The sequence below is a fragment of the Mus caroli genome, unplaced genomic scaffold (genome assembly GCF_978045245.1).
Source record: "Mus caroli unplaced genomic scaffold, Mus_caroli_1 scaffold_4, whole genome shotgun sequence".
Lineage (NCBI taxonomy): Eukaryota > Metazoa > Chordata > Mammalia > Rodentia > Muridae > Mus > Mus caroli.
Window position 1 is genome coordinate 50517081 of NW_028227259.1, and position 27073 is coordinate 50544153.

Genomic DNA, 27073 nt, shown 5'->3' on the forward strand with positions numbered 1-27073 from the left:
AAGGAGTTGTGTGGAGGGGACCCGGGCTCCTCTTTCTGGTGGCCAAGTTTGCGGGATCCTAGGAGTCTGGGCGCGAGCAGGGGCGTACGGGAACGCGCGCCGCTGTGTGCAGCCGGAGCTGGCAGCCTGGGCCTCACCTCTCCCGGGCGAGGTGCAGGCTTTCCGCGCTCGGCCAGGGGGCGGGGCGAGGCTTGCGGGGGCGGAGCCAAGGGCGGGGGCTTCGGCTGCTATATAAAGACCGGCGGCCGCTTTAACTTCGGACTTGGGCTTATTTATTTACGGAGCGCCTGGACGGCGGAGGCTGGAGGAGGTGGCGGCTGTGGCTGCCGCAGACGGTGGTTAAAAAAAGGAGGAGAAGGAGGCGGCGGCGGCGGCGAGGGATGGGAGCGCCCAGGCTTCAGGGCGCAGGCCGGAGCTGCCGAGCTTTCCTGAGGCTGCGGGAGTACTGAGGAGAAAAAGGGGACGTCCCGGGGGCCCACAGGCGACTCCAGAGGCGCGGACTGGGGTCTTTTTGTTTGGCTGCGCTCAGCTCCCAGCAGCCAGAGCGGACAACTCCAGTTACAACAACAACCCACCTTCCAGCAGCCAGGCGAGACTTAGGCTGCCGAGTCCGTCCTATTGTTTAGACACTTGCCTGGGGCTCTGGAGCGCCAGTCCCTGCTCAGTCTCCGCCTTCCCTCTCTCTCCACTTTCCTCCCGGGAACCGCGAGTGCCGAAAGCCTCCCTGAGAGGGGAAGGGGCTGGAAGCCAAGCGCTGCCTAGACTGTGGTCGCCGAGTCAGGTGCAACGTCCGAGGCTAAGCGGCATCTAAACGTCTGCGGCTGGACTCCTCCCGTGACAGTGGGTGACCGGATCCAACGCCTGGGATAACTTCCTGCACTTTGAGGCTGAGGACCCACTTGTAGGGGCTGCCCGAGGGGTGGCTGAGAGGCTGCATACAGCAGGACGTCGCTGTTGGCTGTTGTTTCTTCTACCTGTGCCGTCAGGTGTGTGCTGCGGAGCTGCGGCGTATCCCGGAGACCAGAGTGGCTGACAAGAGCGCGCACACTCTCCTGCCATTCGGTTGTCGCCTGGGGTCTGCCAGGGTAGCAGATCCCCATCTTTCTGCCTCCTACCTAGTAGTCATCCATCAGGACACAGTAGCAGCACTGGCATCGCGGACACCTAGTCTTTGCTTTGCTCTTCTGGGCTCGCCTATCTGCAAATCTTGCCCAAGCTAGAGGACCTTTCCTACTCAACTTGGCTTACTGGATTTTTCCCCCCTGCAGGAGTGAGGACTAGTGGATATTCCTGCAAGGCTGCAGCAGTCCGACTGCCCTTTTGTCTCTCTGTGTGACCTCAGGGGCAGGCCCTGGTGCAGAGCGTCGCCAAGGACGCCGGGAGGGAGGCGGGATTGCCAAGATATCCTCCAGTGAAGTGCATGTGTGAGTGCAAGCCATCCTTGGCTGTCGGGAAGTGGAGAAGACGGTTGAGGCTGCTGCTGTGCCGCAGGAGTGGAGAGGCCCCGGGAGCTGAGCCCTGAGCCCCGCATCACCGCCCGGCACCCCCAAGGCTGTCTGAATACCCGGTGCGCCCCCACGCGCGCTATGACCAGTCTCTCCGAGGGCTCTGCTTTGGATCTGCCAGGCCCTTGCGCCTTCTAGCTTCGGGGGAATCCACTTTGATCAAGGCCACCATTACTGTTTAAGTCCCCTCCTCAGCCTTGTACTCTTTCCACTGGAATCGGATGTGCTAGAGGGTACGTGGGATCAGAAGTCCTCCCTTGTCCTCAAGCAACCAGCCTCTGCATCTTCGCGGACACTGCAAGTAGGAGCTCTTTTACCGCCAAGTTGAAGTCGCGCACTGTCCTCACAGCTGCTCCGGGGTCTACTCCCAGCCTGAGTCGGGCCTATTGATATTCAGAACCTGAAGTTGCCCACGGATCTTCTGCTCTGCTGGAAAGGCTTGAAGAGTAGAGGAAAGACGTGTGCTTCTGTCAGCTCTCCTACCCCATATCACTGTTCCAGATTACTGTGTGAGCATCTCCCCGGGTGCTGTGGGTTGCAAGCCCAGCGCCAGGCACTGGGCCTCGGACACTGCCCAGTTTTCACGCAACCGAAAGCTCAAGAGAAGTCCTTCAAAGCAAGGAGTCTATTAGGGAAGATGAGTGGCATTGGCTGGCAGACACTGTCCCTATCGCTGGGGTTAGTGTTGTCGATCTTGAACAAGGTGGCGCCGCAGGCGTGCCCGGCCCAGTGCTCCTGTTCAGGCAGCACGGTGGACTGTCATGGGCTGGCACTGCGCAGTGTGCCCAGGAATATCCCCCGCAACACCGAGAGACTGTGAGTATGGGTACTTTGCCCTCCCTGATTCTCCCTCACTCCCTATTGAGGTAGCACCTCCTCAAGCGTCCAGCCTGGAAAGTCCACGTGCGGTAGAAACCTGTTCCTGGTGCAGCCCTCAGAGGCTCTTCAGCACGCGGATCCAGGGGTTGGGCCCTCTGGAAAGGGCACTAAACTGGGAGGAGCCTTTGCCAAGGAGGGGCGGGTCGCTGGCAGCTATGCGTGGTCCCCTTTTCCTGTACCCCTCTCGTCCTTTGTAACTGCTTGTGCACTGTGGACCAGTTCTTTCTGGCTGAGGAGAGAGGCGCCTGGAACTAGAATCCAAGGATGCCTGGGGCAAGGGAGGTGTGACCGCGTTTCCCAGACTGCAAAGCCAGGAGTCACCTTGGGCTTGCAAACACTCAAGGGTCGTTTCAGGACCTTGTTGCCTCAGACTGGGGCGGGCTGTTTTAAAAAAAAATGTTCTTTCCCGGGGCTTTATGCACCCTTCTAAGTACTGAGGGAGGGAGCCTTGGAGTGCTTGAGCGATCTTTTCATTGTCTACGAAGGATGAGTACCCTAGGACAGTAGCAGTCCGATCTGTGGGACCTGCATCATTTTCCTACCTCGACTTTCTAAAGCCTCTCTCATTTACAAGGGAGGAGGCAGCAACGGTTGCGGTCCTTAAGTGACTCCACTGAGCGGGAGACTTCGGGGAAGATTGCGTCCCGGGGTTTAAGTAAAGTTAGCTACTGTCTCTTCATCTAGAACCCACTGGGCCAGGTCTAACTGCTTTGGTGACCCCGTGGCCTGAACTGCCCCCTCCAGCTCTTCCTGCTGCGGCTGTATGGCCTGGGGCACCTTTCTGGCAATCTGTGAGCTCCTTCACGTGGTGGCAGCTGCTCTGCCTGCCCCTCTTCGCGCTCGGTCGCCCGCAGACATCCCCGCCTCCCTGTCTGCGCGAGTCTTTAATGAAGAAATAAACGCAGACCCGGGATTGACGGACCACGCGCTCCTGGTGGGGCACTTCCCGAGTTAGGGAAGCGAAGCGCGGAGGCCACTCTCTTTGTGAAGCGGAGCCCTCCGCCGCCACGCGCCCTCCCCAGCCCCCGGGATGCGCCGGGCTCTCCTGGTTGCGCATGGGCCGGGCAGGCGCGGATGGCTTGGGTTGGTGTAGCGTGGGCGATTGCGCAGAGACTCCTGTTCTTTGCTAGGTCTGAGTGTAGCCACGGGAAAGGGAAACCCTAGGACAACACTTCTGCACACACTTGTCCTCCTCTTTATGCAAACTGCGTCCCCCTCTGTCTGAAGGCCCAAGTCCAGGACTTTCTGGGTTTGGAAAGATTTGCCAATCTCCAGCTCCACTAGGGCTCTCCTCTTGATTGTTTCTCACTATTGGGCCTTAACGCGTGTGTTTCATGGTGGGGGGGGGGGGCAGATCTAGAGCGTTTATCTCACGAGGTAACAAATAGCCCTTAAATGATTCTCACAACTTTAGAGACAATTCAGAGAGGTAGGTTGTTAAGACAAGGAAGAGAGCAATGAGGAATTCTGATTTAGTCTTCGTCTTCATTCCATGCCCTTCAGAATAGTGTAAACACTAACTTGTCAAAGGGTTGCCTTTCCAGAACTGGCAGGGAGTGCCCAGTGATTGGGAAAAAAATCCTTTATGAGAGATCTGTGGAGTTTTTAGGAAACCACATTCTCAGTGCTGGTTTATAAAATTCAATAGCAAAGTCAACACTTTAAATACAGATTTCAGCACAAAGGTTTGAAAACTGAAAGGAAGAGAACTTCCGGAAAGGAACGCAGCGTCTCCCAAAGGTTAGTTTTATTGTGAATGAAGGAAGCCCTGAAAATTTACTGTTGATCAGAAAAGAAGAATCTAACTGAAGTAAATGTGGTGTTGAAGTGAAACACGCTTGTCAAGGCCAAATCCTGCTTCCATTATTGTGTACACTGGTGGTTTAAACTCCAGTCACAATGGGGGATTGGTGGGGGTACAGGGGCTGCTAAAAGGAGTTCAGCTTCCCCAGGGACCTAGAATTGTGGGGAGGGGAAGGTCTTTGAGGTACTGCACTCTCCCTCACAACACTTTTATTGCCTCAGGAATTTTGTCTACAATGCTACCTACCTCCTGAGTTTTCTAATTTAAAAAAAAAAAACCTCGAATAGTATGTGAAATTTTTTTCATTAAGTCTTCTTAAAGAAACTTCTGGGTGGCTATGCTAAAAATAAGAGCAAAATTGCAGAATACTTCAGTAAATAAATACTCAGGGTCTTGTAGAAATGCAAATCGAAAGCACACACACACACACACAGGCCACAAACACACAACAAAAGTCACGGTAACTGATGGCATCATCACTTTAGTTTTTTTTTTTTCTTTGTCATATGTCAGCAAGAATTTTGTAAACATGAGACATTTATGAACTATTATTTCAAAGGCTTCCTTCCTTTCCTCTGTAGCTCATTTTTTAAGCCACACTAATTGAATTAAGTTTTTTTCCCCCCTAAAGCTCTAACTCGTTTTAAGTTTTACTTTGACCAAATATGAGAGAAGTAAAAAAAAAGGAACTTTAATTTTTTTTTTTTTTTTTTTTTTGGTGTCTCTTAGGGATTTGAATGGAAATAACATCACGAGGATCACGAAGACAGATTTTGCTGGTCTCAGGCACCTCAGAGTTCTGTAAGTGTGTTCATGCTTTGCATCCCAGTCTTGTTTGGAAGATGGCCTGTTTTGTTACAAGCACTAAATGTTCATAGCCTTAAAACTTTTCTGAAGACAGAAGCCGAAAAGAAACTCAAGGTCTTTCATTTCTTTTTATTTCCCATTGTACTACTTTTATTGAAATCTGTGCCTTTAAGAAGTGGATGTGTGGTGGGGATAATAAGACAGAAAGGACCTCAGATCATTAGTTTACTTTAGGGGCCTCACACATACAAATGTGGAATCATTGTTTTTACAATAGGCATAGATAATGGTCGAAATCTGATATGTTGAGGACTTTACAGTTAGCTTGGAAGCTTTCAGTAGATTGCTTTCTCTTACTACTGAAGTCAAAGAGTCCAGATATATATATATATATTTTTCCCTACAAAGCAAGAGTAGAGACAAAAAATAACATTACAATCATGCAATTCATCTTTTCCAAAGTTTGAGGGCAGGGGGTGTTTATGTATAAATATAATGATCTCATTTTGAGTTGCATTCCTTACATTTTATAGCTTTGTAGCTGATATAAATTGATACAGCATGACTACTGCACTAATTAGTGGGTTAAATTAGGTGTGATTTAACCATTAGTTTGAGAGCCAATATTATGCAAAACTGTGTTGCCCACAGGTTTGTAAATATTTACACCCGGTGGCCAAATATTTTTGACTACTGTGCTTACTATGTTAAGTTTTAAGTACCAATTTTGGTCCTTGTGACACTATCCCATTGATGATATGCATCCACAAGTCAGAATTAAACTAGGCATGCACTGAGCTACTGAATTCCTATGTTAGGAACACAGGTAAGATCAGTAAAAGAAAACAGCTCTCAAAGTTGCCCTGTGCTCTGAGTGCCTCTTATGGACTCATGCTGGAGTTTTAGGTTTCAGATTTTACTCTTCAGGACTAACTGCCATATGAAACTTGTTCAGTATTTTTAAAAAATAAATGCCTTGTGATATGGAAGCTGCTTCTCCACTGTCTCACCCCTTTGAATTCTCTCTCTCTCGAGCTTCATTACTGAATTTGCTAGTGACTTTCAATTCAGAGCAAAATAGAATGGGAGAGTCAGAAAGGGGCTGCAGGTTTCCGCTGCTGCTGAATTGCAGCCTCCTCAGATGGCAACATTCAGCAGCATGTTCTATTTTGCATTTCAGTCAGCTCATGGAGAACAGGATCAGCACCATTGAGAGGGGAGCATTCCAGGATCTTAAGGAGCTGGAAAGACTGTAAGTATTTTCAGTTCAAAACCCATGGCAACATGTCTGTGTGTTTAGAGCTCCTTGGATGTCAAGGATTATGTCTTCAGTTTCGTGGTGGCTTAGCTTTTAAAGTTTAAGAGGAAAAGGCAGAAACAAATGGTTTCCAAGGTAGAGTAGAGTCCTGGGTAAAGAACAGGAACTTGTGTTAAAGCCTAAAAGTTCAGGGCTTCCCAGAGATAGTTCCTTGACAATTCTTGCTTTGACACTAAACTAGCCTCCTGAAGGAAAGAGAGATTGGTAATTTTATTTGTACTTTATGGAAAGAGAAACAACTCAGAATCTTGTAAGCATCCATGCTGTTACTGAGTGAACCACTGTTGATACTTTAGGAAATTTAAAAGGGGTTGTTGTGGATAAGTGATTTGTTTGATGTTTAACACTTACAGTGAACATTGATAATAGTGGTTATTCTCAATTCTATTTAATTGTTTATAATAGCTTCTAAAATATTACTGGTCGGAAAAATAAGCTAAGGGTTATTAAAGTAGGGATGGGTTGTCTTCTGCTCCTGGCATTTTTTTTTTCATGAAGTTTAAGAGTAAATTTTGCTCTTAAAAAATATTGTTTTTAGACATAAAAATTCTTATGGATATAAGTATTGCTTGACTCTTCTTGTTTTCAAAGAATATATTATTTAACTACATATATATACATGTATATATATATATACACACATAAAAGACAAAACTTCTATCTGAAATCAGAAACTATAACAATTGCAATATTAAATGCAATTAACAGATCTCATTTGTCTTGATTATGTTTTCATTTTTAGGGCACTAAAATTAAAACCACTAATAATTATTTTAATAAGTTTCCATGCTTTCCTTAATAGTCACTTTAGTAAAAATGCAATAAATACTTTTATCTAAATATGTTATGGGAGCGCACAGCCTATATTCAGATTCACTGAGCACAATGGCAAAGGTTCATATCTGTCATTGTCTAAAAGTAAGAAATTGGCTTGTAATTTTGTGATATGTTTTGAAATGTGCAGGCTGTGGTTGTATTGCTTCAGGAAAAGCCTGGGAACATCTGCTTTATTTTACTTTAAAATTTTGTCCATTACAAACGTTATGATATAGAGAATGTAACTGTAGAATAATATATAAATTAATTTGCTATACTGAGACACCTTTTGAGGAAGTAAAAAGAAAGGTAAATATTTACTTTAGCTCATATCCACATTCTTATATCCATAGCCTATTTTCTCTTTATAAAACTACTCTGAAAGTATTTACTGTTGCACTACTTCCTAGATGGTTAGGCATAGCTGATACACCTAGTGGGTAACTCACAAAGGTATTTTACACCATATAGTGTAGTATGCATTGATAAAATGCACTTTATAATAAAAGAAAATGTACTGATAACTGGTCCTGAACCTACCTTTAAATCCCAGCATTCTCCATGGCACTTTCTGTAGCTCACATTTACTTGTTCTGTAAGTTTCAGTCTTTAGGAACATGAGAACAATGCACACTTTTTTTTTTTTTTTTTTACATTTTTAAAGCCACTTCAGAATTTCATTTGAACTTTCATCTTAAATAAATTAGCTCTCCCGAAGATCCTAAAGATGCCATTTAATTTGAAATTTGATTAGAGTTTTAGGTGGAAACTATTTTTGAACTTTGACTTCCCTTGAGAATGTCACTTCATCTCTGAGCAATTTTCTGTTCTACAAAGACTAAGTCAGATGTGGCGGAGTGGGAGGAGGGCTTGTAATCTTGAATGGAAACTAATATATATGCAAGACTTCTTTAAATCACCCCAGCTGTTGGCTGAGAGCAAATATTTCATATTTGTGAGGAAAAGCTGAGAAAATTCCATTTGTTTACAACTGCCAAGTCCATCTGACGGAAGCGCATTGTTATCTGACAGCCAATTCATCTCCTTGGGACTCTGGAATCCTAAGCTATTTCTTAGGAACATTGTGGATACACTTTTCAAATATTTATTTTTAAATATATTAAATACCAAGGCAGATTTACTAAGAAGTGCATTCAACACTATTGTGAAGGAAACTTTTTAAAAATTGTTCAGTTTACTTTTTAAACAATAAAAATACATAAGGAAAAAAAACCCTTACCTTCCTTTGTGAGTTTCATATTCAGATTATTATGTTTTACAACATCTACCCCTATTTTATGTAGAGTCATTAATGTCACATGAACAACTTGCTTACTTACAAAACTTCAAGGGGGAATGTAAGAAACAGGAGATGGATTAATGTTAAACTTGGGACTGTTTAATCTACATGATTGTTAATAAGTTGGATGCAAAACTGCAAATTGAATCCCAAATTGTGCCACAATGCATTAGAAATGATTTATGCTGTAATAGACACCCACCTAGAAAAGCATGGTTTCAGTTTTTTTCCTTTGTATGTAAAGCAAAACAAAATAAAAAACATCAACTTTATTCACATCCAATGTATGGTTCTAAGTTGTTTTCATTTTATAATGATACAATAATAGCATTTGTCCATGTTGGGAAGGTATTTTGTGAAAATATCAAGCTTTCGGTATTTTTTTATAATGTTGATGAAATTTTAACTTAATGAAGAAAAGGCAGATCTGAAAATAGAAAATAATATACCATTTTATGCTCTAAGTTTTTAATTGATAAAAAAAAAACCAAGTCATTTTAACTTAAATTTAACATTGTGAGATTAGAAAGACATACTTGTCGATCAAAGCAGTATAGGTACAAAAGAAAAAAAAAAACCCCAAAGGTTTCCACTTAATTAATGTGGTTAAAGCAATGCCAGTCAACATGTTAAGCTATCCCTCCTTCCTCCTTTCTCCTTCCTTTACTTTCTCCTTTCTTCTCAAACCTTTTGTCCCTCTCTACTCCCTCCTTCCACTTCAAGTCACTCCCTTTTGCTATTGTGGGATAAAAGAGCATCGGATGATGAAGGTTTCAGCATGGGCATGTGGCTATCAGTCACTGTGAATGGGATAGGTTTTAATAGAACGTGCACCCCATGCGCACATGCCACTTCCTGTTGGGACAGTTGCTGCCATACTCCCAGGCCTGATAGATGCCATGCCACGGTGTCTGGAATGCGTGTCTTGTCAGTAGTCCTATTTATCCTGGAGGGAGATGTTGGGGGCATCACAGGGAGAAAACTCATCTCGCACTTTGAAACACAATGGCTTCCTCTTGTTTAATACGAAAGTTATAGAGGAATCTAATGAAGTTATTTTATAAGATGATTTAATCCAGACCAACTAAGCAAAGCCAAAGCCCATACAAGTAAGTTACACAGACTATTTAGGATAATCAAAGTATGCCTTTTTTTATACTTCACAGAACACTAAATAGCTTTACCAGTCTCCACTAAAAGTTATTAATTTAAGGTATATAATGTTCTATGTAGTTTTTTTCTTTCAAGTTGCAAATTCCATAGGCTGCTGAAGCTGTGCTGATCACTGGCAATCTATACATAGCTATGGTCAGGCTATATTCTCTGAGTTCTGTTTTATGGCTGTCTGGGGGACTTTGGCATCTTACTAGTAAAATCAATTCCTCCCATTTTGGAAAGCCCTCCTATCATGAGTGGAATATTATTGGAATTTTTGATATAATGATACTTCAAAATGAAACACATATTTGTCTAGCTTATATTTGTGGGGGAGCAACAGCCAGGAATAGAAAATCGTGGCTTTGAATGAACCTCACAAATGTCAAATACTCATCCTTACAATAATTCCTTAAGTAGAAAGGCACATTGGATGGGTAGATGGTTTTAGAGTGCTGGCTGGCTCTGTAGTGCTATTTGAGGCTCTGCTGATGGGGGCAGGGCTGAGACAAAAAAAAAAGCAGAGGGGGAGCAGGGCTAAATGAATAATCTAGCTGCTCCTGGTTTTAGGCATCTTTTAATAGCTTCTTTTGGATCACCTGTGAAAGCTACTTACTGATTATGCTGTTGGCTGGTTGTCTAGCCACATCCAAACTCAACTCCATTCTAAAGCCAGGGACATTAGACAAGCGAGACTTTGGCAGGTCCTGAATTTCAATGGCCCTGTAAGAAGATCTGGAGCATACAGCTTCCTCTTGAAAATCTTCAGTTATCTCAACTTCAAAATAGGGACAATTATTAAGGTCCAGGTCTTCCCTCAACACTCCAGCTGTCTGCTTTTCAGACCTATACTTCATTCAAACACTCCTGGGCTTATCCTCTTCATTTTTAATGTGACATGTTTAGTCCTAGCTGCTTACCACTGGAAAGTTTCCTTGAAAAAAAATTATCCTAAAAATATTGTGTTGTGAGGGATCCCAGGATATAAATATGATAACTTAAAAATATTTTAAAGTTATACCAATTCCCAATCATAAAACTTATCACTCTTAAACTTAGAAATTTAGATCCCTTTAGGATAAAGACTCCATTTGAGGAAACTCTGTATTTCATGAACAAATACTTAAAAGATATGATTCCCTCTGAGGTGGCTGTGAATTCATCCTCTCGCCGTGAGTGCACTGCTACTTATAAACAAGTGGCACTGTGTGGTTGGGAACGGGGGCATAGTGATTATTGTAGGTTGTAACACATGAGTTCAAGTGTAGAAAATGTTGTAGAACAGGTCTGAAGGATAGCACCATTTATCCTCTGTTTGTCAAGGCTGTAGAGGACCTCTCTTCCCACTAATCCTGCAAGCTTATATGCAACCTAACACATACACAGTTCTTATTGTAAAGAGTCTCTCACAACACTAATCTCTGTGGCAAAGAATCTAAGTTCATCTCAAGGGACACTTCTCTGGTACTGTACACCTTGGTTTAAAATCCCTGTTGGTGTCATATATATGTTAACATGTTTTTCTTAAAGAAATACATCCGACATTGTGTATAATAAAAATAAAATGTGTCAAGCAACTGATAGTTGTTAAATGCCTGAATTCCAGTGCATTTTTAAGCGATATGGGCAATTTTGAATACTGTTCACTGATTGCAGTCTTAGGAAGATTTCATGGGAGGGTGCTGCTACAAGTTTAGCGAGACATTCACTGCAGAATGTTTTTATGGGCGCTGGAGTCAAACAGTGGCGAGAAGATCCCTTGGCCACTGTGGACCATTTCATGAATTCTGAGGCAGCCAAGGGTGTTTATTTTTCCCACATCTGGTTTGGGCTCATCCTTTGTGACAGTGTTTGCTGGATGCTGTTTCCTTTATGCTTCTCCTGAAATGAGGAGTCTAGTTTGCACTGTTTCAATGTATTTGTGGAAGCAGTGAATGTCAAATATTTTACATTTCCTTCTGTCTTGCATTGCTTTTGGATATCTTTCCGCTTGAATTAGGCCCTCCAACGTGCATTTCACAAGCTTGCATAGGAAGGGAGCTTTTTTTTCTTTCCCTCATGGACTTCACAAGTATTGTCCTATTTTCAAAACGAGTTACATCTGCTGGACTGACAGGAAGACATTAGTAATAATGGAATCTTGGGGACAAAGAGACTGATTTGAAGTTATGGATGTTGGAGTGTCATTTTAAGAGGCTTTTGTAAAAGTCTTTGCCTCCCCTCTTTATAGCATCCATCCACGTTGGATTCAGGATTCTGCTCTAAAACAGAAACTATGCCACATTATTTTAGACAGTGGTGATAATGGTATTCCTGTGGCCTCACTAGCCATTTCTGCTGTGCGGTGCCTTGTAATATCAACTGCTAGATCACTAATGCCAAGTACTCATGTTGTATTGCTGATTGTGTTGTCTAGCCACGTATAAACTCTCCCTCATCTTAAATCTGGAAATAGTTAATAAGAGAGACTTCAGTACCTGAATTTCAATACCCCTTGATTATGTCAAGTCATCTTTAAAATCTTTAATTCCTCAGTTTTCAAATAGGGATAGTTATCCCAGTAGTGCAAGAAATAGTGAGATAGTGTTCACAGTTTCTTGGAATGCATGGTACACTGTGCTTAAAGAACTGTAGTTAAGGATTTTAACACAACTTCTCTTTTAAAAGGTAGAATTTAGGAATAGTTTATATCCTAAAATACGAATATATTATATCTGGTCATCATATTTGTTATTTTCACTTTGAGTTTCTTCATGGGATTAGAAGATAGGAAGAATGTGCATAGTTTTTCTTGTTTTCTTTCAGAGTATTTTATACTCACCTTTAATATATAGAGTATTATTCAATGAAGGCTGGGAGCAGACAACAGCCTTTTTATTAAAAAGCTGTTGGCTTCCCTAACATAGGGCACAGAGGAGGAAAGCATCATTGACTGTGGTAATGAAAATAAAAATAATAATCTTCAGCTATGTAAAACAAGATAGATGTTTAAAAAAACTGTTGAAAATTTGAATTTTAGTTTTGTGAAAAGTGTTTGCTCTACAGGGGTCCAAAGAACAATGCTTTAAGTGGGCAATAGAAACTGCATCTGAAGAGTCAAAAGGGAGTGTAATTAGTCTTACTATTGATCATGCATGTATGCTGAGTAGGAGAGCAATGATACATTTTAAGGTAACATTTACTGAATTTCAGACTAGACGTGATGCTGAGGTATGTTCGAATTGATTTGTGGATGCAAAGCACACGTCTTTCACTGGATTTTGTAAAACTGTTTAAAGTCTGAATTTTGAATAAGGTGGAAGGTTATCTTGGGGTAAAATATTAACTCAGCTGATAGGAAAGTTGAGGGAAGTAAGGTGCTATAGCATCCACACAAGAATAAATCCCAGTAGTAAACGGAAGATAATAATTTAGAAAGTATGTTGTGAGCCACATAGTTGATACTCAGCATTTCAGTGTCCCTTGGTGTTTTCATAGCTCTGAGATCACTTACTCATCTGACGTCATACTCAGAAGCAGGAAGTGGCTGAGATCTAGGATCTTTAATTACCTTTGGCCTAAGAAAAACTATCTCAAAGAAATATACCACATGTATTTTTCCAAAAGCATGAATCAACCACCCAGAGAATCCTCAAATGGCTCTCAGACTTTGTGAGTAGATTGTATTCCCCGAGTGAGGACACAGAACTGGTGTATCCTCTGTCATCTGTCTCTAGATAAAACTGAGCCTTTTAGCAGAGTACCTTATGCGGGATCTCCCATCAGTAATCCTAAGAACAGCCATTCACTGTTTCCATGTCTAGGGACCATCACCTTTAAAGGTCACCTCATTTATATTGGAGTTCACATCATGCCATCTCTTTAAGTCACTGATCTTTTCTTTGTTGTGTTAGAGATGGGGTTGCTTTTTCTCAAACTTTTTTTTTTTTTTTTGCAATTGCTTTGTATCTTAATGGACTTTAAAACAACTGTAGATTTTTTTAAAATGTCTTTTAAGGATTTAATTTCTGGTCATTTGCAAGAATCTTTGCTTTCTATTGAACTTGGATGAGTCCAGTGACATTTTATTGAAACATTTTCTGACCATTTAACCTTATTACTGATGAAAGAAAACAAGAGCCAAATATAGACACTTAAAAATAAAGTTACTTTTTCAATTTTTGCCTCTATACATTATACATTCCTTAGTGTACCTGCCTTTCTTTGTAATATTATCTTGCCTCCTGTTCAAAACATGATTAGTTTAGACAAATTTACTTCCATGCAAAAATAAGGAAATCCAGAATGATTACTTAATATTGTATTATCATTATTTCTATTATTATTGTTATTATTATTTTTATTATTGTGTGTGCATGTGCATGCATGTATGTGTATATGTTTGTGTGTGTGTGTGTACCTAGCCAAGGAGGTCAGGTTTGCAAGTGGGAGCCACAGATCATCTTTGTGGAGTAGTTTTTTTCATTCTATATTTTTCTTTTAAAATGATTTTTTTTTATTTCATGAATATTGGTGTTTTGCCTGCATGCATGTCTGTGTGAGTGTGTCTGATCCCCTGGAACTGGAGTTACAGCCATTTGTGAGCTGCTCTGTGGGTTCTGAGAATTGAATATGGGTCCTCTGGAAGGCCAATGCTCTTAACCAGTGAGCCATCTCTCCAGCCCCTCCTACTTTCATAAGTCTTCCAGGAATCAAGCTCCAGGCTGTCAGGCTGATTTCTTTTTTGGAGGGGGCGTGGCAAGCACACAACCACTGAGCAATCTTGCCAGCCTCTCACAGCTAGTGTCTTTTATAAATTAAATTGCATCCATTTTCATTTGAGTAGCTCAAAGATGCTTAAGAAGTAGACTACACAAAACTGTGGCGTTCTCAGCGAAACTTTGAGCATTACATTGTTTTCAAGCATTGTTGAGAAAAAGCAATGATGATTCTTCATGTATGGAATCACACGGCCTGAAGCCAAGCTTCTAGCTCTACTTTTGAGTTGTGGATGTCTCGCCAAGCCATATGGAGTGTTATTCATTTGTAAGGATGTTGGGACAAGTGAATGAAGTAATCCATATAGCTTAATTCATGTCAGATATTGTTTGTGATGTGAGTTAGAACCACTGGGAATCTGAAAAGGCTTACAACAATAAAGAGAAAGACATCACATGTTCTGTGGCTTAAATATCTACATTCACATAATATATGAAGGTTTGCCAATGTACTAGCAAGGTTAGAAAAAGCTGTTGGTCACTGATGTATTGGCATTTATTTGAACACACTGAGTTCTTTCTGCCCTTTATATGATGCTGGCAGCATGTGGTTGCTGGGGAAAGAGAAAGGACAGGTTTAGGGTACAGGAAGCATGTTAGGTGGTAGGTATTTGGTTAGCTGGATAGTGATTGGTGGCTCAGCGAGTATGCCAAAGCAAAGTGGCCCTGATATCAAGTGATTATACTGGCCCGTCACTTAACTATATCAAAATGCAAAGAGAGCACTCACTTCTCCTTCAACACAATTCGAACCTTCTAAATGCCAGAAAAGACTGGGGAGTGCGGCATGAGAACAGGAGATTGCTTTGTCTTCTAATACAGTTCAAACCTAGTAAGTGCCAGAGAAAGGGGAAGGAACACAAAGATCGGGTCTTCACATTTGAGGAGTTCACAGCCCAGTGGGAAAGAGACCAGCACGTGAGTCAATATCATACAGTGCATGGGGGTCATATCAAATGCTCTGGGGACATAGCCAAGGGAGGTATGAGGTTTACAGAGAATAGCTGGAGTTTCAGAGGATGTAAGAAAGTGCCTTGTGATGGGAAGGGAAAGCTCTCTCTGGACAGCTGCCTTGTGCAGTCTCAGTTCAAGGCTTGAAGTAGCATGCCTGCCCAGGCTGAAGAATCAGATCAGCTCTGTTAATGCAGTGCTTGGAATATAATTAAGAAACCCCATGTCTGTCATTCTAGAAATCAGGATAGACATTTTGTGTATACATTCTCCAAGGAACTCCTGCTGCCTAGAAAAAACAAAAACAACAACATCATCATCAACAACAACAACAACAAAACCCAAAAACTAAACATTCTCATTGCCACTATTAAAAAATGTGATTTTTTTTGATGCTCAAGAATGATTCTTTTAGATGCTTGCAAATAATAGTTTTTAGATGCTATGATAACAATATCATAATTAAGTGATTTTTTTTAAGGTGGAAAATGATGGAGGGTGAAAGTACTTTATCCTCAAAATCATTCCCAAGAAATTATAAAGAAAAATAGACTAGAAGTTTTGGTTTTACGTTAACTTTATTACGTGGTTCATTCATAAAAATTAGAGCATGTGTGGGAGCAAACCTCCCTTTCACCACTAATTTTCCTCTTTCCCCTTCATGCACGGTATGGATTTTACTACGTGCTGCCATGGCTCTGTAGATGAGCAGCTTCCTAAGGTGTTTTGATACTTGAAATTCTGATCACCGTTATCACCTTCTGCTCAGGTGATCTACAGGCCACTTAAACGCAGACCCTGCTTTCAGATTGTCCTTATAGCCATTGCTTGGATATATGGGATTACAAGTGGAGAGTTTCTAAAGGCAGGTCTTTATGCCTTAAGGTAACTTTGAGTGAGGAGTCACTTATTATCTGCTTTTTTAGAAAATGCAGTCACTGGTCTTATTCCTGCCTGCTGGAGACTAAGTAACTGTCTTTCTAATTCCACCTGATGAGTCTTTAAGTAAATCAGGATATCACACCCTTATCATGGATCCTGACGACTTAACCATGTTGCTGCCTTTCTCAGGGTGATTATTGGTCTTAGAGGCCAAGCAACTTATACATCATTTATGTGTAGCTATTTCCCATGGACTACTCATCAATATATTTAGATTTGGGAGAAGCAGAAGAGAAGGCTAATAGCATTCACTTGATTAAAGGGTTCACATAGTACGGGCAGGGTTGGATTGTTAAGTATATCAGGGATAGTGCCTGCTCACTTTCTCTAGTAGGTGTGCACATGCCCAGTGAGCTCAAAATTGCTCAGGTTTGGTTGGAGTTGCAATTATGCTCTTACCCAAAGAATCTAAAACATCCTAAAACTACGAGCAGTGCAACCTTTGAAACACTATGTGAGTAAACACAATGTAACTCAATTCAGGGCTAGGTCAAGAGCTGGAGTTTGAGGTTTGACCTTTTTTATATTTATTCTGATTGTCCTTATGGGGGAAAAAGTCTTATAGACACTGTCTCTTGCCCTGCAGCCTCCCCCCCATTTAAATCAATAGGCAATAAAATTGAAAGGTCTATCTACTGAACCTTTGCTGAAAATTTTAGTCCTTTTTGAATGTATGAATTCTTTTAATAGAGTTTGCTGTATTAATATATCCATCCTCTATTGAAGTTGTGTCTGAGACAGGAAATCTTGGTCCATCATGTGTGTTCTGTTTGTCTGAAGTTGCAGGGGCTTTGAATGAGGACTCTAGGTCCCATTAATCACCATCTGAATAAGCACAAGGGAAAGTTGCCCTCAACAGCCATGCCACATGACAAAAGGTGTAAACCATGAAACAAAAGGTGCAGCCGACGTTTGGGTTGCAGTGCTTGGATATTCTTGAATATCCACTCTTTCTAGAAATGCAGGATGAAGCATGATACTACCACAGCAAGGCTCACTGTTAAGTATTTTCTGTGTAACGTAAGCTCTGTTTTTTTGTTTTTTTGTTTGTTTTGTTTTCTCCAAAGGCGTTTAAACAGAAATAACCTTCAGTTGTTTCCTGAGCTGCTGTTTCTCGGGACTGCGAAGCTCTACCGGCTGTAAGTAGACACTCAAGTGCTTGTTGTTGCTTTGCATCGACCTTGTGTTTTATTAATAGAGTTGAGGCTGTTTTCTTGAGCTTTCCTGGAATCCATGCGTTCGTAGATTCTTAGATTGGAAGGTTGCCCTTTTGCTTTCTGACAGAAATGAAAGATCTTCAGTGGCTCCAGCGGCTTTGTTTATGTAGCATTCTGTGGTTCCGGCGTGCGTTATTGCAGTTGCTTTAGTCTTGGTTTTCATTATGGTGTGATACAGAGGTTTGCCTAGTGCGCAAAGGAAACCTCAAATTTGGAAGGGAAAAATTGCTACTGGTCTTCCACTTTTAAAGGAGGTTGATAGTGTTTCCTGTAAAGCTGGGGTTCCTTGTGTAAGCTCTTTTTTTTTTTAGCATAGTTTTGGAATTTGAGAATAGTGTTTATTAGATTGCTCATATTATCTATCCTACGGCATTTAAAGCTGTACTTTCTCTCCTAAGTGCTTCTTTTGAAGCCAGAATTACAAATTCTGCAATGTGCTAGAAGGCAAGACTTTCACATCAAAACACCTCGTACACCATTAGGGAAGTTGTTCTTTAAACACACACACACACACACACACACACACACACACACACACACACACACACTGCAAGTATTAGGTGAAATCAGTTTTTCCTCCCAGAAATGCTTGTTCCCTAACCTGATGTGTAATAGGGAAAACACGTTTACAAAAGGTTTGAAAATTAGATTTTTTTCAGCTGAGTGCATGGTCTTGCACAGACGGCAGATATGCTACAAAGTATTGGCAAGAATAAATAGAAATGATTATTGATGCTCGGGTATGCTGTGAAATGAATGACTGGGATAGGTAGGAAGTTGTCTGGAGTGGCCCCACCTGGGTGTCGGGAAGTCCCATATGGAAGTGTTTGTAGAGAGAGAGTGAACACATTGCTCTTTTCCGAATTTGATTTTGTAGCCAAAGCTTTGTAGCCTACACGTTCAATATTGTTGTTATCAATTCCAGAAGCGTGTATGTGGGGGTGGGGGTGGGGGTCCTCTCATACTCACCCCTGCTGGAAACAGGATGTCTGCTAGGTCAGTCCTCCTGATACTTCATTTCACAATACAAAGATCATTCCCAGCTGACACCCCACATCTTCTCTTTCCTGACATCGTTTCCCTAAGGAAAGCCAAAATCCCTGGCTGCATTGCTCATGTTCATGAGCGTTGCTGTTTAATGGGTCCTATTCAAGTGTATTTTTAAAAATCAAAGGAACTTCTCTTAACAAGTCATCTCTAAGGGCTCTTTTTCTTTTTTTTTTTTTTTTTTTTTTTTTTTTTTTTTTTCAGAACCGTGATTATGTTTTAATTCAATTATACTGTGAATATTATTAGTTTGTAATGTAGAATACTTGGACCATAGAGAACACAATTCAGAATATGTAATTTACATTTGAAAATATATTACACATTTCTTGATAGTTGTCTGTCAGAAATAACATTCCACTTTAATTTTACTGCTACAGAATAAGAAATCTGTGACAATGAAATTCTGTTTATTGAATATAACACTGAGATCTTGTGGTTTTGCTTTGCTTTATCCTATCCGGTACCATCAGTATTTTACTACAGTGAGCATCCTGATCGTCATATGAAGAGAATTTAATCACATGAAGTTAATAAAATGATGACATTAATTGTGGTAGTATGCAACCACTTTCTGATTGATTTTACTATCTAACACAGGTGATGGAATTCAAGCCAATGTTAAATGAATTAAATATAGACTTTTATAGAAATGATTGCTTTAAAACATGACTATTAATCAGAGTACATTTTATTTTTTTTTTTTTTAATATTTTTTATTACATAATTTCCTCAATTACATTTCCAATACTATCCCAAAAGTCCCCCATAGCGCCCCCCACTTCCCTACCCACCCACTCCCACTCTTTTGGCCCTGGCATTCCCCTATATTGGGGCATATAAAGTTTGCAAGTCCAATGGGCCTCTCTTTCCATTGATGGCCGACTAGGCCATCTTTCGATACATATGCAGCTAGAGACAAGAGCTCCAGGGTTCCGGTTAGTACATCATGTTGTTCCAACAATAGGGTTGCAGATCCCTTTAGCTCCTTGGGTACTTTCTCTAGCTTCTCCATTGGGAGCCCTGTGATACATCCAATAGCTGACTGTGAACATCCACTCCTGTGTTTGCTAGGCCCCGGCATCGTCTCACAAGAGACCGCTATATTTGGGTCCTTTCAGCAAGATCTTGCTAGTGTATGCAATGGTGTCAGCGTTTAGAAGCTGATTATGGGACGGATCCCTGGATACAGCAGTCTCTAAATGGTCCATCCTTTCATCACAGCTACGAACTTTGTCTCTGTAGCTCCTTCCCTGGGTGTTTTGTTCCCAATTCTAAGAAGGGGCACAGTGTCCACACTTTGGTCTTCATTCTTCTTGAGTTTCATGCGTTTAGCAAATTGTATCTTATATCTTGGGTATCCTAAGTTTTGGGCTAATATCCACTTATCAATGAATACATATTGTGTGAGTTCTTTTGTGATTGTGTTACTTCACTCAAGATGATGCCCTCCAGGTCCATCCATTTGGCTAGGAATTTCATAAATTCATTCTTTTTAATAGCTGAGTAGTACTCCATTGTGTAAATGTACCATAATTTCTGTATCCATTCCTCTGTTGAGGGACATCTGGGTTCTTTCCAGCTTCTGGCTATTATAAATAGGGCTGCTATGAACATAGTGGAGCATGTGTCCTTTTTACCGGTTGGGACATCTTCTGGATATATGCCCAGGAGAGGTATTGCTGGATCCTCCGGTAGTACTATGTCCAATTTTCTAAGGAACCGCCAGACTGATTTCCAGAGTGGTTGTACAAGCTTGCAATCCCACCAACAATGGAGGAGTGTTCCTCTTTCTCCACATCCTCGCCAGCATCTGCTGTCACCTGAATTTTTGATCTTAGCCATTCTGACTGGTGTGAGGTGGAATCTCAGGGTTGTTTTGATTTGCATTTCCCTGATGATTAAGGATGTTGAACATTTTTTCAGGTGCTTCTCTGCCATTCGGTATTCCTCAGGTGAGAATTCTTTGTTCAGTTCTGAGCCCCATTTTTTAATGGGGTTATTTGACTTTCTGGAGTCCACCTTCTTGAGTTCTTTATATATATTGGATATTAGTCCCTTATCTGATTTAGGATAGGTGAAGATCCTTTCCCAATCTGTTGGTGGTTTTTTTGTCTTATTGATGGTGTCTTTAGCCTTGCAGAAGCTTTGTAGTTTCATGAGGTCCCACTTGTCAATTCTCGATCTTACAGCACAAGCCATTACTGTTCTATTCAGGAATTTTTCCCCTGTGCCCATATCTTCAAGGCTTTTCCCCACTTTCTCCTCTATAAGTTTCAGTGTCTCTGGTTTTATGTGAAGTTCCTTGATCCACTTAGACTTGACCTTAGTACAAGGAGATAGGAATGGATCGATTCGCATTCTTCTACATGTTAACAACCAGTTGTGCCAGCACCATTTGTTGAAAATGCTGTCTTTCTTCCACTGGATGTTTTTAGCTCCCTTGTCGAAGATCAAGTGACCGTAGGTGTGTGGGTTCATTTCTGGGTCTTCAATTCTATTCCATTGGTCTATTTGTCTGTCACTATACCAGTACCATGCAGTTTTTATCACAATTGCTCTGTAGTAGAGCTTTAGGTCCGGCATGGTGATTCCACCAGAGGTTCTTTTATCCTTGAGAAGAGTTTTTGCTATCCTAGGTTTTTTGTTATTCCAGATGAATTTGCAGATTGCACTTTCTAATTCGTTGAAGAATTGATTTGGAATTTTGATGGGGATTGCATTGAATCTGTAGATTGCTTTTGGCAAGATAGCCATTTTTACAATGTTGATCCTGCCAATCCATGAGCATGGGAGATCTTTCCATCTTCTGAGATCTTCTAGAATTTCTTTCTTCAGAGACTTGAAGTTTTTATTATACAGATCTTTCACTTCCTTAGTTAGAGTCACGCCAAGATATTTTATATTATTTGTGACTATTGAGAAGGGTGTTGTTTCCCTAATTTCTTTCTCAGCCTGTTTATTCTTTGTGTAGAGAAAGGCCATTGATTTGTTTGAGTTAATTTTATATCCAGCTACTTCACCGAAGCTGTTTATCAGGCTTAGGAGTTCTCTGGTGGAATTTTTAGGGTCACTTATATATACTATCATATCATCTGCAAAAAGTGATATTTTGACTTCATCTTTTCCAATTTGTATCCCTTTGATCTCCTTTTGTTGTCGAATTGCTCTGGCTAGGACTTCAAGTACAATGTTGAATAGGTATGGAGAAAGTGGACAGCCTTGTCTAGTCCCTGATTTTAGAGGGATTGCTTCAAGCTTCTCACCATTTACTTTGATGTTGGCTACTGGTTTGCTGTAGATTGCTTTTATCATGTTTAGGTATGGGCCTTGAATTCCTGATCTTTCCAAGACTTTTATCATGAATGGGTGTTGGATCTTGTCAAATGCTTTTTCCGCATCTAACGAGATGACCATGTGGTTTTTGTCTTTGAGTTTGTTTATATACTGGATTACGTTGATGGATTTCCGTATATTGAACCATCCCTGCATCCCTGGGATGAAACCTACTTGGTCAGGATGGATGATTGTTTTGATGTGTTCTTGGATTCGGTTAGCAAGAACTTTATTGAGGATTTTTGCATCAATATTCATAAGGGATATTGGTCTGAAGTTTTCTATCTTTGTTGGGTCTTTTTGTGGTTTAGGTATCAGAGTAATTGTGGCTTCATAGAATGAGTTGGGTAGAGTACCTTCTGTTTCTATTTTGTGGAATAGTTTGTGAAGAACTGGGATTAGATCTTCTTTGAAGGTCTGATAGAACTCTGCACTAAACCCATCTGGTCCTGGGCTTTTTTTAGTTGGGAGACTATTAATGACTGCTTCTATTTCTTTGGGGGATATAGGGCTGTTTAGATCATTAACCTGATCTTGATTCAACTTTGGTACCTGGTATCTGTCTAGGAACTTCTCCATTTCATCCAGGTTCTCCAGTTTTGTTGAGTATAGCCTTTGGTAGAAGGATCTGATGGTGTTTTGGATGTCTTCAGGATCTGTTGTTATGTCTCCTTTTTCATTTCTGATTTTGTTAATTAGGATGCTTTCCCTGTGCCCTCTAGTGAGTCTGGCTAAGGGTTTATCTATCTTGTTGATTTTCTCAAAGAACCAGCTCCTTGATTGGTTGATTCTTTGAATAGTTTTTCTTGTTTCCACTTGGTTGATTTCACCCCTGAGTTTGATTATTTCCTGCCGTCTACTCCTCTTGGGTGAATTTGCTTCCTTTTGTTCTAGTGCTTTTAGGTGTGTTGTCAAGCTGCTAATGTGTGCTCTCTCTAGTTTCCTTTTGGAGGCACTCAGAGCTATGAGTTTTCCTCTTAAAAATGCTTTCATTGCGTCCCATAAGTTTGGGTATGTTGTGGCTTCATTTTCATTGAACTCTAAAAAGTCCTTAATTTCTTTCTTTATTCCTTCCTTGACCAAGGTATCATTGAGAAGAGTGTTGTTCAGTTTCCACGTGAAGGTTGGCTTTCTATTATTTATTTTGTTATTGAAGATCAGCCTTAGTCCATGGTGATCTGATAGGATGCATGGGACAATTTCAATATTTTTATATCTGTTGAGGCCTGTTTTGTGACCAATTATGTGGTCAATTTTGGAGAAGGTACCATGAGGTGCTGAGAAGAAGGTATATCCTTTTGTTTTAGGATAGAATGTTCTGTAGATATCTGCCAGATCCATTTGATTCATAATTTCTCTTAGTTTCACTGTGTCCCTGTTTAGTTTCTGTTTCCATGATCTGTCCATTGGTGAAAGTGGTGTGTTGAAGTCTCCCACTATTATTGTATGAGGTGCAATGTGTGCTTTGAGATTTACTAAAGTTTCTTTAATGAATGTGGCTGCCTTTGTATTTGGAGCATAGATATTCAGGATTGATAGTTCCTCTTGGAGGATTTTACCTTTGATGAGTATGAAGTGTCCCTCCCTGTCTTTTTTAATGACTTTGGGTTGGAAGTCAATCTTATCAGATATTAGAATGGCTACTCCAGCTTGTTTCTTCATGCCATTTGCTTGGAGAATTGTTTTCCAGCCTTTCATTCTGAGGTAGTGTCTATCCTTTTCTCTGAGATGAGTTTCCTGTAAGCAGCAAAATGTTGGGTCTTGTTTGTGTAGCCAGTTTGTTAGTCTATGTCTTTTTATCGGGGAGTTGAGTCCATTGATATTAAGAGATATTAAGGAAAAGAAATTGGTGTTTCCTGTTATTTTTGATGTTAAAGTTGGCATTTTGTTCTTGTGGCTGTGTTCTTTTAGGTTTGTTGAGGGATTACCTTCTTGTTGTTTCTAGGGCGTGGTTCCTGTCCTTGTATTGGTTTTTTTCTGTTATTATCCTTTGAAGGGCTGGATTCGTGGAGAGATAATGTGTGAATTTGGTTTTGTCGTGGAATACTTTGGTTTCTCCATCTATGTTAATTGAGAGTTTGGCTGGGTATAGTAGCCTGGGCTGGAATTTGTGTTCTTTTAGTGTCTGTATAACATCTGTCCAGGATCTTCTGGCTTTCATAGTCTCTGGTGAAAAGTCTGGTGTAATTCTGATAGGCTTGCCTTTATATGTTACTTGGCCTTTTTCTCTTACTGCTTTTAGTATTCTATCTTTATTTAGAGCATTTGTTGCTCTGATTATTATGTGTCGGGAGGTATTTCTTTTCTGATCCAGTCTATTTGGAGTTCTGTAGGCTTCTTGTATGTTCATGGGCATCTCTTTCTTTAGATTTGGGAAGTTTTCTTCTATAATTTTGTTGAAGATGTTTGCTGGTCCTCTGAGTTGAAAATCTTCATTCTCATCCACTCCTATTATCCGTAGGTTTGGTCTTCTCATTATGTCCTGTATTTCTTGGATGTTTTGAGTTAGGATCTTTTTGCATTTTACATTTTCCTTGATTGTTGTGCCGATGTTCTCTATGGAATCTTCTGCACCTGAGATTCTCTCTTCCATCTCTTGTATTCTGTTGCTGATGCTCGTATCTATGGTTCCAGATTTCTTTCCTAGGGTTTCTATCTCCAGTGTTGCCTCATTTTGGGTTTTCTTTATTGTGTCTACTTCCCTTTTTAGGTCTAGTATGGTTTTGTTCATTTCCATCATCTGTTTGGATGTGTTTTCCTGTTTTTCATTAAGGACTTCTACCTGTTTGATTATGTTATCCTGTTTTTCTTTAAGGATTTGTAACTCTTTAGCAGTGTTCTCCTGCAATTCTTTGAGGGATTTTTGTGCTTCCTCTTTATTGTCTTCTTCCTTTTTAGCAGTGTTCTCCTGCATTTCTTTAAGTGTGTTATTAACGTCCTTCTTGAAGTCCTCTATCATCATCAGGAGATATGCTTTTAAATCCGTGTCTAGCTTTTCCGGTGTGTTGGGGTGCCCTGGACTGGGTGAAGTGGGGGTGCTGGGTTCTGATGATGGTGAGTGGTCTTGGTTTCTGTTAGTAAGATTATTACGTTTACCTTTCGCCATCTGGTAATCTCTGGGGTTAGTTGTTATTGTTGTCACTATTTAAAGATTGGAGCAGAAGCTGTGTTCCACTCACCAGCAGTCTCTAAATCCTGCGGCGGGGGTCGTGGGTAGCTGACGGTACCCCGGTGCTGGTCCAGCCGGAAGAGGCCTGTGGTCCTACTCAGGCCGTTTTTCTGCTTCCCTAACTAATGCAGTCTCTGGTCCCGCGTGCAATTGGATTGGAGCAGAAGCTGTGTTCCACTCTCCAGAAGTCTTAAGATCCTGTGGTGGGTGTTGTGGGTAGCTGGTGAGTGTCAGCCGACCCTGCGCCCCAGCTGCCCCGGTGCTTTTCTGACCGGAAGAGGGTTGTGGCCCTATGTAGGCCGGATTTCTCTCTCCCCAACCAGAGCAGTCTCAGGTCCCGCGTGATTGGACTGGAGCAGAAGCTGTGTTCCACTCACCAGCAGTCCCAAAATCCTGCGGCGGGGGTCGTGGGTAGCTGGCAGGTGTCAGGCAACCCTGCGCTCCTGCTACCCTGGCGCTGATCCGGCCGGGTGAGGCCTGTGGCCCTACTCAGGCCAGTTTCTGCTTCCCTAACTAATGCAGTCTCAGGTCCCGCGCAATTGGATTGGAGCAGAAGCTGTGTTCCACTCACCAGCAGTCCCAAAATCCTGCGGCGGGGGTCGTGGGTAGCTGGCGGGTGTCAGGCAACCCTGCGCTCCCGCTACCCTGGCGCTGATCCGGCCGGGTGAGGCCTGTGGCCCTACTCAGGCCAGTTTCTGCTTCCCTAACTAATGCAGTCTCAGGTCCCGCGCAATTGGATTGGAGCAGAAGCTGTGCTCCACTCACCAGAAGTCCCAAAATCCTGCGGCGGGGGTCGTGGGTAGCTGGCGGGTGTCAGGCAACCCTGCGCTCCCGCTACCCTGGCGCTGATCCGGCCGGGTGAGGCCTGTGGCCCTACTCAGGCCAGTTTCTGCTTCCCTAACTAATGCAGTCTCAGGTCCCGCGCAATTGGATTGGAGCAGAAGCTGTGCTCCACTCACCAGAAGTCCCAAAATCCTGCGGCGGGGGTCGTGGGTAGCTGGCGGGTGTCAGGCAACCCTGCGCTCCCGCTACCCCGGCGCTGATCCAGCCGGATGAGGCCTGTGGTCCTACCGGCTCTTTTTCTTTAAGGAAGTAGGATGTAGCTTGCTATAAAATTATATCTACACACACACACACACACACACACACACACACTTAGTGTTGTAATAGCCAGATTTGTTTTTAAATAGTATCCCCTTTCTGTTTTAATTGGTAGGGGCTGAAGAAACTTGTGATAAGTGATTTTGAAGCTAATGTCTGATGACCTTGCTAAACTGTAACTTTGCAAGCAGTGTGCATACAAAAACAACACAGAGTACCTTTGAAGTGTTGTTTTCTTTTTTTAATGTTCTGCAGAAATGAACGTAAATGGAATGGCTGTTGTCTGTTACCAGTTGTACTATAAAAAATGTACAAAGCAACCTGAATACTCCCTGAAAAACAAAGAGTGTTGGCTGTTTTCTCTAGAAGTACTTGGATTGATTTCCCCAGGAGTTGTTGAATGGCTTAATGCATTATAAAAGGCTCCACCAGCAAATTATACTTTGACATTTAGACCTCTTTGACAATATTACATAGTGGAACAAAGAGAGTTTCTCCCTATATTTGAAGATTTTGTATGTTTCTGAAGCATCTATGTGCTGGAACCCATGAGAGCTGTGAGCAGTGGCCTGAAGAGGCATCTGACCGCACAAGACTGTGACAAAGTTTTCTACGTCATCGAAGGCATGTTTAAAAGGGGTGAGGAGTAGAAAATATGCTTGGGATACTTCTATGTCTGTTTGACTCAAATAATTTTACCTACTGAGCATGCCAGCTGATAGTTTTAATTGTTCATATCTGTAGTTCTAATACAGATGTAAATGTTGTATTCCTAAACCTAGCCCTCCACAGCACCATGGTTAGCATTCACAGAGTATCAGTCTCTGATGGTTAACATTTCTCTTCAATAGAAATGTAGAGGTTTACTTTTCTCTCCTTCCCACCATCTGCCCCTCCTTCATTTCCTCCTCTCCTCCTTCCCACATGTCTTTCCTTACATCCTGGTTTTTATTTATCTCTTTTTTCTTT

General features: G+C 41.7%; 1 protein-coding gene across 4 annotated transcripts in view; it reads left to right on the forward strand.

The window, feature by feature from the left end:
- Positions 1–207: 207 nt before the first annotated feature.
- Positions 208–27073, forward strand: part of Slit2 (slit guidance ligand 2) — a 334272-nt gene continuing 307406 nt past the window's right edge. For 2 of the 4 annotated variants that reach the window (XM_021161791.3, XM_021161793.3), the window contains exons 1-4: positions 210–2321; positions 4918–4989; positions 6176–6247; positions 17302–17373. In XM_021161791.3, coding sequence (XP_021017450.1) covers positions 2143–2321; positions 4918–4989; positions 6176–6247; positions 17302–17373 — 395 coding nt within the window. In that variant the 5' untranslated portion in view covers positions 210–2142. Of the gene's footprint in view, positions 2322–4917; positions 4990–6175; positions 6248–17301; positions 17374–27073 lie in introns of all 4 variants that reach the window. The other 2 variants (XM_085836687.1, XM_085836686.1) reach the window with 2 other exon arrangements.